Raw genomic sequence first — 16,652 nt, 5'->3', positions numbered from 1 at the left:
TGTGACGTGTCACATGCTGCACGCTTCCAGTGTTATTTATAAAATAGCTCGATTTCCAAATTGCGTAGTCAGCCATTTTGCATATTTTGTACAGAATAATTGTAAACCCATATTTACAAGAACTAATAAAAGATTTCAATGGGTTCTGCGAGATTATTTAGCTAATTTTACTGAACACAAAATGTAACTTCATTGAATTCTACTCTTCAAAAAAAAAAAAATCAGGTTTGGTGGGCGTTTTAATGCATTGTGACAATATCCTTATCTGTATGTTCAGTCTGATGTGCGGCTGGCCAGGGGGCAGCAGACAAAGGTTGGTAATTATGGTTTTTTGTTTCCTTGGAATTATCTGACAGCCAACTTTCATTCTATCAGTCTGTTCAGTTAATACGAAGTGACATCATCATGTCTGAGAAGGTGACCACCAATATGGCTACAGTTCCTGTAGTCATAAAACTTCCAATATCGCTGTAAAAAAAAGATAATCCATTTCCAAACTTTGACTGCCTATCTTACTTCTGATTTAGGCGAAACTCACACGAACTTGTGTGTTTTGCGTGTTGCAGTTCCGTGTGTCATAAGTGTTTGGTGCGCGGCTGCGTGATTTTCGCACATATGCCATCCTTATGAGACGCGGTTTTGAGATTTAGAAAAAGAAATGAAGGAGCTGGTTTTATTTTTCCGTTCATTTCTTGATCTACTGTTGCACGAATCACGCGCAGCACACGGAAGTGTGTAAGTGTGCTGCGCATGATTTTCACGCACCCATTGACTTTGCTGGGTGCTGATGCGCAAAACACGCTCAAGTATAGGACATGTCGTGAGTTTTACGCATTGGACACGCTGCGTGAAAATCACGGACTGTCTGAACGGCCCCATTGAGTTACACAGGTCCGTGCGACTCGCGTGATTTTCACGCACGTAAAACACGTTCGTGTAAATAAGGCCTTACTAATACAGTACATAGCCAATTTAAGTGGGTTGTCCAAGACTAGAAAAGCATAGTTGCTTTTTTCCAAAAACAGGGCCACACCTTTTTACAGGTTGTTCACTTCGATGGAGATGAGCTACATTCCTCACCATTGAACTTGCGACACCAAGGACAAGCCGTAAGGTTATGCAAATCGTGGAAGTAGCAGGAGTCGCTAAGATCGGCAAATGATCACATTTTCCAGCACCCAGCTCCAATCTGTTGTATGTGGGAGAGGCAGAAAAGCCAGATTGAAATCAACGTTTATAAACCACATGAAACTTCAAAAATCGGATCAAGTGGTGTAGGATGATTGTGTGATGCCTCCTGTTCATCGCTGTGCCAGTTATCGCCACTTGTCACAGACGGAGAGGAACAGAATCCTGGAACTGAGAGACCTCGGTTTATCACTCCGGCAGATCGCTACGCACCTAGGCCGAGATGTCAGCACTGCTCAACGTTGCACACATCTATCACCTATCATAGGATAAGTGATCAATGTTTAATTGATGGGAGCCCCACCGTGAGATCCCCATTTTCTGTTTCTCCTCCCCTCTATGACCACAATGAGGAGGAGTTTGTATGGAGCGGCAGTTGAGCATGTATGTCGCTGCGTCATTTAAACTCTATGGGAGTTACGGAAACAGTTGAGTGCTGAAAATGTAAACAGCCTGGATCGGAGCGATCTCCAAACTCTATCATTGCCATGGGAGAGTGGCTGTCAATCAGTCGCTCTCCCGCGGCTGGGCGTGTGGGCGCAATCTCGTACTTGTATGTGGGGGATGCGGTCATGTTCTGCCTACTCCTGCTTGAATTAACTTGGTGATGCAGGAAAAGGTCATGATGGTGTTTATGGCACGAACAGGAGTGCGTTTGTATTAATAGAAGGAGGTGCATGTAACAATAGGCGATATGTCAAATTATCAATGTCGGTTAGGCTTCCCTCACATCGGCGTCCAGTTCCGTCAAAGCTTCCCGTCAGAGCGGAACCCCAGTGAAATGCATTGTCACACTTTATTAGTCTGCGGCAATATTTTGTGCGACAACACACCCCACAGACGTTCATTCATTTTGCAACCATTGTTTCCAATAGGTAAGTAGGTTGCATGAATCAAAAAGCTTGTGTTCCAGCATCACATGGCAGCTTTCACCATCTACCCTAACCCTAGGAAACATGTTTCATTTCTTATTCTAATATTTTGTGTGGCTATAAGGTTATGTTGCCAAAAAAAAACCACTTTCATTGTATCCGTTACTTTCTTTGCTTTTCCTTCCATTTATATTGCTTGGGAAGTTTGGATAAATATATTGTTTGCATGTCTCATGTCCTTTTAATACACATCATTTATCATATGTTCTTAAGTCAGCAATGAATATTCCCTGCTGGTCTCATGTCCCTGTTTCTTGGCCATAGATTTACGTCGGCAGAGACCGTGGTGATGGGAGATGTGACATACGGAGCGTGCTGCGTAGATGATTACACTGCCCGGGCGCTAGGTGCCGACTTCCTGGTGCATTATGGGCACAGCTGCCTCAGTAAGTTTATATTTCTTTCTATATTTCGATTGTTTATGAGTGAAATGTAGGGTAACTATTCTAGAAATACTGAGTGATGAAAATTATAGATAGTATATTTTATTATTGTTGTGTTGCTGCCCAAACTAAGGGAAAAATATGCTTGTTTCTTTTGCAGGATATACTGATAATAACGGGAGATCTTTATAGGGTTAACGGTTTACTACAAACGCATTTATTATTTCTAGAGTTATTAGGAAGGGGACCACTGCTGGTTTTATAGCAACGATCCTGCAGAATATACTCCGGTACAAAAATGGCTGACTGCCTTGGTGCTGGCAGCTGAGGCTAGAGATCTCAGGGTATTCCTGGGCAACCCCTTTCAACAGGTCTAAAATGCTGTGCTGATCAATTTCTTTTTAGCTATAAGAGCTTAATATTCTGATACAGAGTTCTAAATCTCCTGTATGATTCCATTTCTAGCTGCTCGCAGTCACAACTAGGGGTTTAATATATAAGCTCCCCCTAGTGGTGGCTACAGACATTCAGAATGTATCATTGAGCTAAGTTCTGTATGGAAAAAGTGGAGCTCAGATCACTGGGGTTCCTATCAATGAGAGATTCTGTGATCAGCTTATTTTCAGGGGACCCTTCTGACAAAAAAAAAAAAAGATTGTCCAAAATGCATAACCAGTTTAATCTCCAACATAGTATTTATAGATATGGTTCCCTTAAAGGGAAGTTGTGAGCACATTCAATGTCTCCCTAACCATGGGGCTGTGATTACACTAAACTATATTTGACTCTAAAGGGCTGCAGCATTATAGAGAAAACATACTTTTAATAAGTGCCATTCTCGAGGAGAAGTGTCCGACCTGGCTAAGCTTGATTTACAGTCTGTCTACTATCTTTGTATAGGAAGAGACCTGTCAATCAAGCTGGGCTGGAAGGCGAGCTCGGCACTTATTAAAATGATGTTTTCTCTAAAATACTTCAGCGCTTTAGAGTGAAATGTAGTTTAGTGTGGTCAGGGCACCTGTTGTTATATCATGCTGCCCATAGTTAGGGCAATATGAATGTGCTCACAGGTTCCCTTTCATGCGAATGGGGTTCTGCTGGTTACATTTGTTTTCTTACATGACGCTTGTTATGTGCCGCCCCCCTTTAATCCTGCCTAATGTTTGACACATGCTGCTAAATTTACAGCTATATAGCAGTATATGTGTTTTAATGCAGGTCAAGAGTCGGGAGTGCATATCATGTAGTTACAGTATCACGCGGAGCCCTAATGTCATGGCATTCAGCTAATTACAGTGTGTGTGTGGGGGGGGGGGGTGCGGTTGGGCAAACACAGTACCCTGAACAACCTTGTAGTAAATGGGGCGCTTCTTCAAAAACCCACATTTCAGGCAAATGTAATATTGTACTGCATTCCATGAGCTGTAAAGAAAACGCCTTGCCGTGACCTCACATCAATTGCTGCAACAACATAAAGCCTGCCACACACAAAACCCAATGATGAGAGGAAAAAAAGATGCCACGAAAGCTGGCAGCTGGTTAAACCAGCGTACCAAGGACAATAAAAATTTCACATATACGCTGGATTGTCGGAAATGATAGAGTAGAAGCAGAAGAAAATAATAGAAAGCATTCCAAAACATTAACCCCTTGTTGGTGCTGCAGGAGAATACGGTCTCAAATTCTGCTTCTTGCTCGATCGCTTTCCACGGACGCTGCAGGGGTTAACAGTCATCTACCTGAGCTCTGCACCGCCCTCTCCTGTAGGCTCAGAATAGTACGAGTTTATTTCTGTCCTGGGACGGAGAACGTCTTTTGGGTCAATAGCTTTGATTCAGTAAGCTGATCGATATGTCAGTTGAAGGAATGCAGCTTCTTTTCTTTGACTATTCCTCTTCATTACTTGCCCCCATGGGTAAGATCTATCACTAGAGTAAAGCTTGTGTCACAGCGGAATAAACTTGGCTTTCATCCATCTGCTGTCCTCTGTCTTTGTCCATAATGAAATGTCTCTTCTACACCCAGGGCTCTACCTGGACCATGCAAGGTGTACAGCGTACATGGCTCCTTTATGTGATATTTGTAGACATTGTAGCCCTTTATCATAAGAAAAAAGATGCCATGTGCCTTATGAAAATAGCGCAAGTGGCCATATTTATGAAGACAGACGCATTAAAAGGGTAGGGCTGATCTCAAATGTATTATTGACTTTTGTCCCTTTTGATGTAAAATACTGGTGGACATGAGATGGTATATCACTCGTGTCTATTAGGTCTCAAACATATTATGTCGTTTGCACCATTTTGGTAAATTTGTTGCTGTTTTCTCCAAATGAAACATCCGATTTTCCTCTGTAAAGTGTCAGTCCTATAAGGGCACGTGCAGACGTGGCGTAATTTTTCCGGTGCAAATGTTGGTGCAGATTTGGGGCAATTACGCAACGAATCTGCAGCAACATTTGCATATATGACAGGTAATTCAGACGTTGCAGATATCACAGCGGACTTGCCGCAGATATCAGTTTTTGCATTGCAAAGGCTGAAATCCGAAGGGAAATTCAGCTTCTTCTCCGCAATGGAAAGAGCATGTTGCGGAGGGAAAAATCTGCAACGTCTGAATTAAGTTTCCTAAAAATGTATAGAAAGAAATGAAAAAAACGGCCGCTGGAGAATTCCACCTCGGACCGTCCACAGCAGAATTCAGCAGCAATTCCGCCACGTCTGAACGTGCCCTAACACTTGTGATAAGTATGTCATATTGGGTGTTACACGGTCTGCTGATGTCCGTATATACATGTAGATCTTTCTGTAGGCTTCAACCATTTTAGCTGCTGACCATGTTAAGGGTACATTTAAAAGAAAATAATTAATACGTTTTTATAGTTTTTGGATTATTTTTCCCAACAGATGATTGTAGCTTCCCCTACTAGACGGTCAACTAGAAAACTGGCTGGTACACTATAGAGTATGTACTTAAAGGGACATTAAACCAGTTCTGCAAGGAGCGGCTTTGAGCCTTGTACGTTGCCTTGGCTAGGAGACCGGCCTCTTTGATTCTACATGTCCCACTGCTGATTGTAAATTGTGGCGGAAGATGCAGCTAGGAGTTTGTGAAAGTGTCACTTCATAGGCGGCGTGGTTATCAGCTGATCACTGTGGGTCTGGCTTCAGAACCCCCTGGTCATCTCCTGGTATCACCTGGGGAATATGGAGTATTTCATGCTGGTCATTCAAATGAATGGATCAGGGGCCCCCCAGAGCCAGAGCCGCTCTTTGTAGTGACTCCCCACTCTGACTCATTGTCTGATTTTTTTTTCTTGAAACAGCGCCACCCTTGTCCACAAGCTAGGTTTGGTATTGCAGTTCAGCCACATCCACTTGAATGAGGATATGCCATCAAGTTGTTAAAGAAACACCTTTAATTCTATGATGATGCACCAAAATTCTTGCACTCTTATATGAAATGTGAGATATTAGAAGAGTATTACAGGACAGAAATATAAAAAATCATTTGACAGGACTCGTGCATGGGTGTATTTGTTAACAAACTGCGAACACAAAAGAAAGTGCTGAGTCCTCATATCTTGGCATTATTCTCCAGGGTACTCTGTCTGTATTGTACAGATACCAGAAATATGTGTGTCAAAGACTGATGTATTAGCTGCTGGATCAGCAGTCATCATTCACGTCTTGAAATCTGGGCTTCAGGTGGATAGAAAATAGTTACACACAGGTACAGAATAAAGTTAGAGTCCAGGAGCCCCCCCCAACCCCATCATGGTATACAGCCAGGAATGTAGTATTGCTTACTAAAGATAATAATCATATGTTTTATTTCACAAAAACGATCAGCAATCTTAACCATTTAAATTCCTTCCTTGTTCCGTTTCTTCTCAAATTTAGTATATCGCGGCTCTTTCCTGTTTGGAAGGGACTAAAGCATTGTTCATCCTGAGCTTGCTGATTCATTAATAGAAAAGCAAAACTACCGAACTCCCAAAAATAAATAGATCAGAGAGAAGGAGCTGAGGGTTACATGTAACTCTGCATAACAAATGATTATATTCATTGAATATGAAATTATTAAGGTTTTTAAGTTAATTTTTTTGTGCATTAAATTGCCATTGGGTTGTGTAGTATTGTAGTTGCCTTTATGTCTGTTTATGTTGTATCAGCGTATCAGTGGAATATATTAGGTTTATTTTGGTATACTTAGTCGTTTGACGTTTCATTTTATTAAAAAGGCAGTTTTTTCGGTTGCCGTTCTCAGGTGCCAAGCCGGTTCTTTCACAAAAAGCAATTTCCTTTTGGTCTTTGCTTTGTGCATAAGGGCGCTGTCTTGCTGAAACATGAGTCTTTCCCAAATGATCGCAATGTTAGAAGCACACAGTTCTGTAGAATTTCATGGTATAATGTACTAATACACTGAGCCGGACCCATTATAAACCGACCCAGGCCAGTATTCCTCCTCCACCAATCTTTACAGTTTAAGACAGAAAAAGATCTCCAGATTAGGCTATGTTCACATTGGCGTTTTTTTCATGTTGCATTAGGACGGCAAGAATAGCATAGCCTGTGGCGCTATTATTGCGCTCAAAAATACCTTAAACTGAACGTAAACGTCACGATCACCATTGTAAGCAGATGGAAACCACTAGGATTAGTTGGGATCCATTAAAATCGTATTCCATCATAGCTGCATCATAGTCCATCAGATTGCTAGTTGGCCATGCTTGATTTGTCACTATTGATAGGTGAACATTATATAATACTGTATAAAACAATGGTAATATAGTACGTTAAGTATAATAGTAGGTTTAGTACATTTAGTAAGTATTTTACGGACAGCTTTTCCATTATACAGTACACCTTAGGGCGCTACAGTACAAATATAGTCTGTTAGCTTTTTCATTAACCCTTTCCTTATATGAGTCTCTGCCTTCTTGTCTTTATTCACACGGTGCTTTCCCTTCCTAATATGACCGTGCACAGACATTTTTTGGGCCTTCGCCTCTGAGGGTACTTTGGCAAGTACTCCCAGGCTGGCTCTACATATGACGCCTATATACTCAGTAGGAGATGTGTGGTGTCTGGGCCTCTCGCAGCCTTACTCTCTTCTCAAGGAGTTTTCGAGTTCAGTATTCTGCTGCCATGGAAACTGTCCGCATGTCCCAGATGTGGCGAACTTTGAAGTCGAACATGATGGAATTTGCCCAAAAATTAATCAAAACAAAACACGGGTCTGGTGTAGAATTGAATATGATGATGTAGGAGGAGACTTCTGGCGTGTCAGTCACATTCTATGCTTTGTGTATATTATATGAATGAGGGATGTCTCTATTACCTCGTAGCCCTGTCCTGTTTTTTAACTGTTTCTATGCATTTTGGACAGAAACATCTATGCTCTATTTTTTTACTAGTACAGAAAACTAGTGGTTCTTTTTGCAGTACATACACTGCAATACTTTAATGACGTATAGATAGGCAGACATTTATACAGATAGACAGACAGATGTAGACATAGATATATAGTCCTTGTGTTTCTGTATTTATGAAGCCATAGGTGCTTCGTATGGTGCCTCTCTGCGGGCGGCACTGTATTTTCCTCTAAAAGCAATGTTTCTGAGGAAAAATATCTCCACAATACATGGATACGGATCGGAAAAGGGCTCACTGAGCGCACACCCCTTTTTTTTAATTTTATTTCTATACAGTACATCAGGGGTCAGCAACCTTCTGCACTCCAGCTGTTGTGAAACTACAACTCTCAGCATGCCATGACAGCCATATGCTTTATTATTCCAGTTAAAGTTTTTCCGGACATGCTGGAAATTGGAGTTTCACAACAGCTGGAGTGCTGAAGGTTTTTGACCCCTGCAGTACATAATACATAATAAAAAAATATTGAAAGAACTGGTGAATATTACGCTTCAACCACTAGTAAGGTGAATTCGTACCATCACAAAACAATATCGACTAATAAATTATTGCAGCGCATTCAGGCCCCCGGCATAATATGATCCTTTGCGATTATGATAGTTGCACTATCGATTTGTTATTCTGATCTTTCAGCTGGGTAATTGGCAGCGAAGTGCAACGTGAATTGCAGATTCTTCCAAAAATTATCATTTTGCTAAGGGCTTCTGTCACATCTGCATTTTAGGAAGAATCGCTTCAGTACAGTATTAGCAATTTTCTTCAGATAAATGCATGAGATCTGCTATTAATTATTTTGTTCATAAGGGTTTGTGCTGACACACGTGCATTTTACTAAATCCAACACAACAAATTCTTCCCTATGTTTTTACATTAGGTAATTAACTAAACTAAATTCTCCGTTCTCTGTAATGAGTAGCTTGAATTTGGAAGGTCCCTAAATTATTTTCCCACTTTTGTACGGTAGCTCAATGGTAATTTTTTACCTTTTGGTGTAAAAATAGTAGACCATTATATGACTTATTATATAACATTATATGACTTTGTTCTAAATTGCAACAATGTATTGTATGGTAACTATTGTGATTTAAAGATGGATGGAGGGAATGAATAATTTACCCCCCTGGATCTGATAATGTTATGAGCACTTATGATAAATGCTGGATAAATACCCAGCACATGCCAACATTTCCATTGCTTTGGGCAACGTTGGCTCTTTTTAGGCACTGCTAGTGTGCCATGTTCCGTATAGTGTAATTAAAATAATTTGTTTTGTTTGCACTACATTTACATCTTGTTGTCTTGGATCAAGTGACACTAGAGGCTGCTAAGCTGCTTCTAACATTTTGAAAATGTATTTCATTAACATCAACAGAAAGCTAGACACCTTCCATTCCTTGGTCCAGTTCCAAATGAGAAGAATCAGAAAACAAGTGCCCCTTTATGAAATAAATATGTGATGACGGGTTTGTACATGTAAAAAAGAAGAAACCCCTACCACCACTGGTGTTTATCAGGACTGTGCTCTCTAGAAGCGAGCACCACTTTGGCCTCGATTGATAAGAAAATTCACAGCTAAAGTGCCACTCTTTATAGGGTAATTACAGGAGTAAAAGGCAAAGTTTCAGCCACACAGAGCCCTTTTCAAGTACCGAGGCCTCTGAAAAATAAAAGGTGAAACCTAAGAACGCAAATAAAGTTAAAAATGACACCACTGCCAGGGGCTTGGTGGAGGTGCACCGTTTGCCCTATAGTTAAAGTGGCCCTGTTCAAGATAAATAAAGCATAGAGCAGCAGTGCAAGAGGAAATTTCTAGCAAACGGGTTTTATTATACTCACAATATTTACAATCGATACAGGTACAGAACTATATTGCAAGTGGCAGGCCATATATATATATATATATACATACATACATACATACACACACTAGTCTTTCTCAATGAATTAGAATATCATCAAAAAGTTAATTTATTTCAGTAATTCAATTTAATTCACAAAGTGAAGCTCATATATTGTATATTTTCACTGTATAACCAATATAGCCTCCCGTTCTCCTAAAGTCGTAATACTATCATAGCCTGAAAGAACGAGTTAAAATATAACTTTATTAGTAAATACCTGATAAAACTGGCCCGTAAGGCCTCATTCACACGACAAGGTTTCCCGGCCGGGTGCCGGCCGTTCATAAATCGGCCGGCACCTGGCTGCATTAGGAATAATAGACCCCTAATGGGGCTATTCACACGACCGATTTTTTGACGGCCGGGAAAACCGTCCGTCAAAAAATAGGACATGCTCTATTTTCGGCCGGGTGCCCAGCCGCCCGGCTCCCATAGAAGTCTATGGGGCCGGGTAATACACGGCCATCACCGGGATGTGTCCCGAGTGATGGCCGGGTTTTCCGTGGCTTGCGCTCTATCTCCTCCTCCTCACAGCGCAGAGTGCATGTGAGGAGGAGGAGTCGATGCCATTCGGACGAATGGCTGTACACTGTGGCAGGGCCGGGGTGTACAGCAGGTGGAAGGGAGCACTACGCTGGCTCCCTTTTCCTGCTTGTTTTAAAAGCGCCCTGGCCCGGCGACACCTTCCATGGCGCCTCTAGCAGCTGCTGTGGCTGCTAGTACTGTAGCGACGCCACTATAGCAGAGCAGGGAGGTATCTCCCCGCTCTGCTATGTGCTAGCTCCATTTTAGCCCCCTGAAGGAGCGGAATCCCCGTGTGTTCGGGGATTCCGCTCCTGGACAGAGTGCTTGATGTCTCTGTCCATATCTGGGCAGTGACATCAGGGGAAACTCCTGAAGCGGAATCCCCGAACACATGGGGATTCCCCTTCAGGAGTTGCCGCTGATGTCACTGTCCAGATCTGCCCGGCCCGGAACGGATGCAAAAATAATGCAAACCGGCCGGGAAAAATGGCCGATTTTACCGGCCGATACTCGGGCTCGGGCGGGACCCGGTCGTGTGAATCCCGCCTAAGACTGTGTTATATCAAGATTTTATATCAAGAAGCTGATTTCATTTTCCAGCAGGACTTGGCACCTGCCACACTGCCAAAAGTACCAATACCTCGTTTAATAACCACAGTATCACTGTGCTTGATTGGCCAGAAAACTCGCCAGACCTAAACCCCGTAGAGAATCTATAGGGTATTGTCAAGAGGAAGATGAGACACCAGACCCAACAATGCACACGAGCTGAAGGCCGATATCAAAGCAACCTGGGCTTCCATAACACCTCAGCAGTGCCACAGGCTGATCCCCTCCATGCCACGCCGCATTGATAACACCTCAGCAGTGCCACAGGCTGATCGCCTCCATGCCACGCCGAATTGATGCAGTAATATATGCAAAAGGAGCCCGACCAAGTATTGAGGGCATATACTGGACATACTTTACAATAGGCCAACGTTTCGGTATTAAAATCATTTTTGAAATTGGGCTTATATAATATTAAAATTCATCAACATTAAAAGAAAAAAAATGCTGGAAATAGATCACTCTGTGTGTAATAAATCTATATAATATATGAGTTACACTTTTTGAATTGAATTATTGAAATAGATAAACTTTTTGATGATATTCTAATTCATTGAGAAGGACTGGTATAAACTAGTGTGTGTGTGTGTGTGTGTGTGTATGTATATATATATATATATATATATATATATATATACACATATTTTATTAATATAACTTATATAAGAACAACGGAATGCTTTTATGTTTTTTAATGGTTATATTGTTATGTAGGTTTATGTAACTATGGAGGATATGTGATTATGGCATTTTTTGGGAAGATTGAGAGGATATGGACACTCAGAGTATGTACCAAGTGAAGCTGGAACGGTGAAACACTGGGTCGGGTGAGAGTTACATGCCGCAAGCAATATGGTTTTGATGTACCAGTATTGATTTTAAATATTTTCAGTATAATAAAACACTTTCACGGCTGCTCTATGTTTTATTCATCTTGAAGGTGGACATATTCTGTCTGTTAGGCTGAGACTAGACCTTTTTTTTTTATTTTTTATTTTTTTTTATAGTGAGTGATAAATCACGGTCCATAGGAATGCATTAGAAAAGAGCTACACTGAGTAGTTATCTCACTACAAATAATTGTATTGGATATCGTTGTGATATCCATAGGAAAGCATTGAGTAGCTTGAAAAATGTCTTCAAAATCGCTCCAGTCAAGTGATTTTCTAGCGATATAGTTTTTTTCAATGTTTTTTTGTTGTTTTTTTCGCTACATGCTGGCATTTTAGAGCTACACACCTTTCAAGAGCGATTTTGAATTTACTCAGTGCATTTGTAATGATGGGGGTAGGGAAACGGACAAGTGAGCCCTAATCTACCCACCACTCTGTCCCTGCCTACTTGCAGCGACCCGCCCTAGGCGACGGGGTACAACTGGGCGGCGGTCCCTACGCTCAGTAAGTGCACGAGACAAACAGACAAGGGAACACAAAGCTAAGGGAAATGGGGCAGTTGCCCACGGCAACACCATGAGCAACAAGAGTGGTGAACGAGCCGAGTCAAACCAGGAGTGTACGAGGTACCAAACGCAGAGCAGGAGAGTAGTCAGTAAGCCGGGGTCAGTATGGAGCAGGATCAAATAGTCAGAAGCTGTAGCTGGGCCAGGAAACCACACAAGAAGAATCACAAGCAAAGGAGGAACAGGAAAGGCAGGTATAAATAGACAGAGGGCGGGAGCTAGCTCCGTCTGGCCAGGCTGCGATAGGCTCTCCCACTCCTAAGCCTGCCATCCTGAGTGGTGGAAGATGGAGTCAGTCTCAGAGACCTAGAAGCAGGTGCAGACTGATTACCTATGGGCGTATCCACAGAAGTTGTGCCTGGCAGATCCTTTACAGCATTCCTATGAACAGCGATTTATCACAGCGATATGACAACAATTTTTTTGTAGAGTAAGATAAATACTTTGTGTGTAGACCTAGTCTGATGTGTTCCAATGGACAGTGTTTTTTTTGCTTTCTACAAAAAAAAAAGTCTAGGTTTAGCCCCAGCCTAAGGATATGTTAACACGGGCTATTTTCTGCTGTTTTTCGGGCTGCAAACAGATGAAAAATCGGAAGCAAAACGCCTCCAAACATCTGTCCATTGATTTCAATGGGCAAAACGCCGTTCTGTTCCGATGGGCCTTTTTTTACGCGGCCGTTTTGAAAAACGGCCATGTAAAAAACGCCCACGAAAAAGAAGTGCATGTCACTTCTTGAACTATTTTTGGAGCTGTTTTTCATTGACTTTATAGAAAAACAGCTGTAAAAACGGCCGTGAAAAACACGAGTGGCTTAAAAAACGTCTTAAAATCAGGAGCTGTTTTACCTTGAATACAGCTCCGTATTTTCAGACGTTTTTGCGTTTGTATGTGCACATACCCTTAGAGTAACCTGACAGAAAACTTGATTGGGCAGAGCTCCAGGATCCAGCCTGAACCACTTGTATCGTTCTACGCCTAACCCAAGGTGTTGAGGAGAGTAGCTCTGAAGAGGATTTTGTGGCTTGCTGCTTAAAGACTGTAGAAGTAGTAAAGTGTATATTGTATGACTGTCCTGCATCACATAGACAACCGATCGATTTGAATGGGCACTGTGTCATTCTCCATTTCCCCTGTGGTTGGAGCTGCAGGGAAATTGAACACTTACTGCCAGGCTTTACCCCCAGTTTATAACTGATCACTGGAGGGACCTCCATGGGGACGCTTTGATTTGTTTATTGTCAAGAAACCCTTGTAACAAGTGGGGATTGTCCAAAGCGCACATACCATTTAATGGGATATAGCGGCTGGTCTTATTTAAGATTGCCTGAAATCAAAATGGAGTTTTGGCCGATAAGGGGTTGAACTCTTGTATCTGTGCCTTCTTGATTTAGCTGGGTGAGTGCACTTTCCAATTCTTCTGAATACCCATCCGAAAACATACACCTTCTGTAGTCTTATCCCATCACCAGATCTTAAACATCTTTGAAACTTTATGGAACAAATTGCGCCATCCATTGTTTCTCTGTTCAAACTTTATGGGGAGGGAACTTTGTGTTTGGAGAATAGAGAGCAGGATATAATTCCACGACTGTAGTAAGTAGAAGACTTTTCTTCATGAAGAATGATCTAATATACTACTATATACAGTTCAGGGATTATATGTCAGATTGTAGCTGTTGTGGATGTAACGGCTGGCCCTACTGCTTATTAGATACATGAGCCTAATATATTGTTAGGCGTTTCCTTATTTTGTCCACCTATTCTTTTCTGGCTGGTTTTATAGTAGGTAATTTATTGTATGTGCAGCACTTACTGAACTGTATGCACGCACTACTGATGAAATTGCTCCAAAATACCGATACTGATAATATTCATTGATCATTGCTTTGGCTCTGTGAATGGGCTCGAAGTAATTATAAGCAATTCGCAGAGATTAATGTGCTTTCAACCTTTACTCGAAACAAAGTTGAAGAATATTTTTTTTCCACTATTATAGTATATAGTTACTATTTTATAATTTATCATCAAGGCTTTTTCCATCCATTATTTAGGAGAAATTTACTGTCCGTACGTGCTGTTGAATCACAACTCGTAGGCTGGGTTCACACTACCTATTTTCAGACGTAATGGAGGCGTTTTACGCCTCGAATTCCGTCTGAAAAAAACGGCTCCATTACGTTGGCAAACATCTTCCCATTACTTTCAATGGGCTTTACGATGTACTGAGTCGACAACCTGTCATTTTACGCGTCGCTGTCAAAAGACGGCGCGTAAAATTACAAACTCGTCAAAAGAAGTGCAGGACACGTCTTGGGACGTAGTTGGAGCCGTTTTTCATTGACTCCAATGAAGAACAGCTCCAAATTACGTCCGTAAAAGACGGCTCGCAAAACGCGAGTACATGCAATTACGTCTGAAATTCAGGAGCTGTTTTCTACTGAAAACAGCTCCGTAATTTCAGACGTAATTGCAGTTATCGTGTGCACATACCCTTAGGCTGGGTTCACACGAGCATGTTACGTCCGTAAAGGACGGAACGTATTTCGGCCGCAAGTCCCGGACCGAACACACTGCAGGGAGCCGGGCTCCTAGCATCATAGTTATGTACGACGCTAGGAGTCCCTGCCTCGCTGCGGGACAACTGTCCCGTACTGTAATCATGTTTTCAGTACTGGACAGTAGTTCCACGGAGAGGCAGGGACTCCTAGCGTCGTACATAAGTATGATTCTAGGAGCCCGACTCCCTGCAGTGTGTTCGGTCCGGGACTTGCGGCCGAAATACGTTCCGTCCTTCACGGACGTAACATGCTCGTGTGAACCCAGCCTTAAAGTGGCCGGTGCATGCTGGATTGCTGTCTGAGCTGTGAAAGGCAGTTGGAGGACATTAAAATACATATAATTGAGTTTTATATATTAAAGGCTTCAGCACTTACAAATATTCATAGGTAATCAGAAAGATTTGCTATTTGCCTCTTTATGGAATGGCTGTAACTGTACTATAAACTTACTTTGCAATGTACATTTATTTTTTTTCTATTGCCCGAAAAGACCTTGATAACCTTTCATTGGTGGCCTAATTGAACACCGCTTTAAAGTTTTTATATATATATATATATATATATATATATATATATATATATATATATCTACTTAAAAAGCTGAGTAACGCCTCGTTCACATCCGCGCTAGGCACTGGCATAACTACCGCTATAGCAGCCCGCCGGCACGGGCCCCCCCCCCCCATGGCCGGAGGCTCCGCTAGCAGCCGCTATGGCTGCTACAGTGCAACGCCTACAAAACACATGCATCCCCTATCCGCAGGATAGGGGATACATGTGTGATCGCTGGGACGCCCAGCGATAAGGAGAACAGGGGGGCTGTATGGCGTTATCTACAGTGGTGCTGTATGGCGTTATCTACAGGGGGATTTGGGGCTGTAAGACGTTATCTACAGGGGGCCTGTAAGGCGTTATCTACAGGGGGCTGTGTATGGCGCTATCTACAGGGGTCTGTGTATGATGCTATCTATAGGGGGGCGCTGTGTGGTGGAATCCATAGGGAAGCACCTACAAGGGGGGGTTGTGTAATACCCAGCGGAGGGGGGGCCCCAATCAAAAGTTTGCTATGGGGCCCAGTCTTTCCTAGTTACGCCCCTGGCGCTAGGGCTCTGTTCCGATGTTCCGTCTGAGCTTTCTGTCGGAATGGAGCCCTGACCGACACAAACGTAAATCATAGGTTTCACCTTATTGGTTTTATAGTTCTAGTTAAAAAAGCTGAAACTTAATCCTATGCCCCTGCCAAGCTTGTCGTTTTTGGAGCCTAAACCAGAACTGGCCTCAAATAAGAGAAGTAGAATCAGTCCTTTACATTTTCTATCCCTTTATGATCAACTCCTGGCCTTGGCTTCAAAAACTGCATAGAAAAAAACGGAACAATCTCTGATCAAAACCTGCACATGTGAATACACCCTCATTACAAAGCCAATCACAATAATAAAATCCCTTAGCCTTTTTTTTTTTTTAAAGTACCTTATTACATCACACATGTTTAGGAAGCAGAGCCAGTGAATTTGTTTATTGGTGTTATATTAAGGCTATCCGTTCACTAGAAGCTCATACCATTATTGAGCCGGAAAACACAAATCTATCAATGATTTCACTACTCCCTAGAAGATAACAGGTTAACTTTATATACGCTATGTGGGTTAACAACAA

At 42.1% G+C, this 16,652-nt stretch overlaps 1 protein-coding gene across 1 annotated transcript in view; it reads left to right on the top strand.

Moving 5' to 3' along the window:
• The window catches only part of DPH1 (diphthamide biosynthesis 1), a 219,420-nt gene that overhangs the window by 128,952 nt on the left and 73,816 nt on the right, over window positions 1–16,652 (top strand). Inside the window, exon 4 of the mRNA XM_075850805.1 lies at window positions 2,385–2,506. Within this exon, the coding sequence (XP_075706920.1) occupies window positions 2,385–2,506 (122 nt within the window). The remainder of the gene's footprint in view (window positions 1–2,384; window positions 2,507–16,652) is intronic.

This window comes from Rhinoderma darwinii, chromosome 2, assembly GCF_050947455.1.
Source record: "Rhinoderma darwinii isolate aRhiDar2 chromosome 2, aRhiDar2.hap1, whole genome shotgun sequence".
In the NCBI taxonomy this organism is placed as follows: Eukaryota; Metazoa; Chordata; class Amphibia; order Anura; family Rhinodermatidae; genus Rhinoderma; species Rhinoderma darwinii.
Note: the sequence above shows the minus strand (reverse complement) of the source record. Positions and strands in the feature narration are given on the sequence as shown.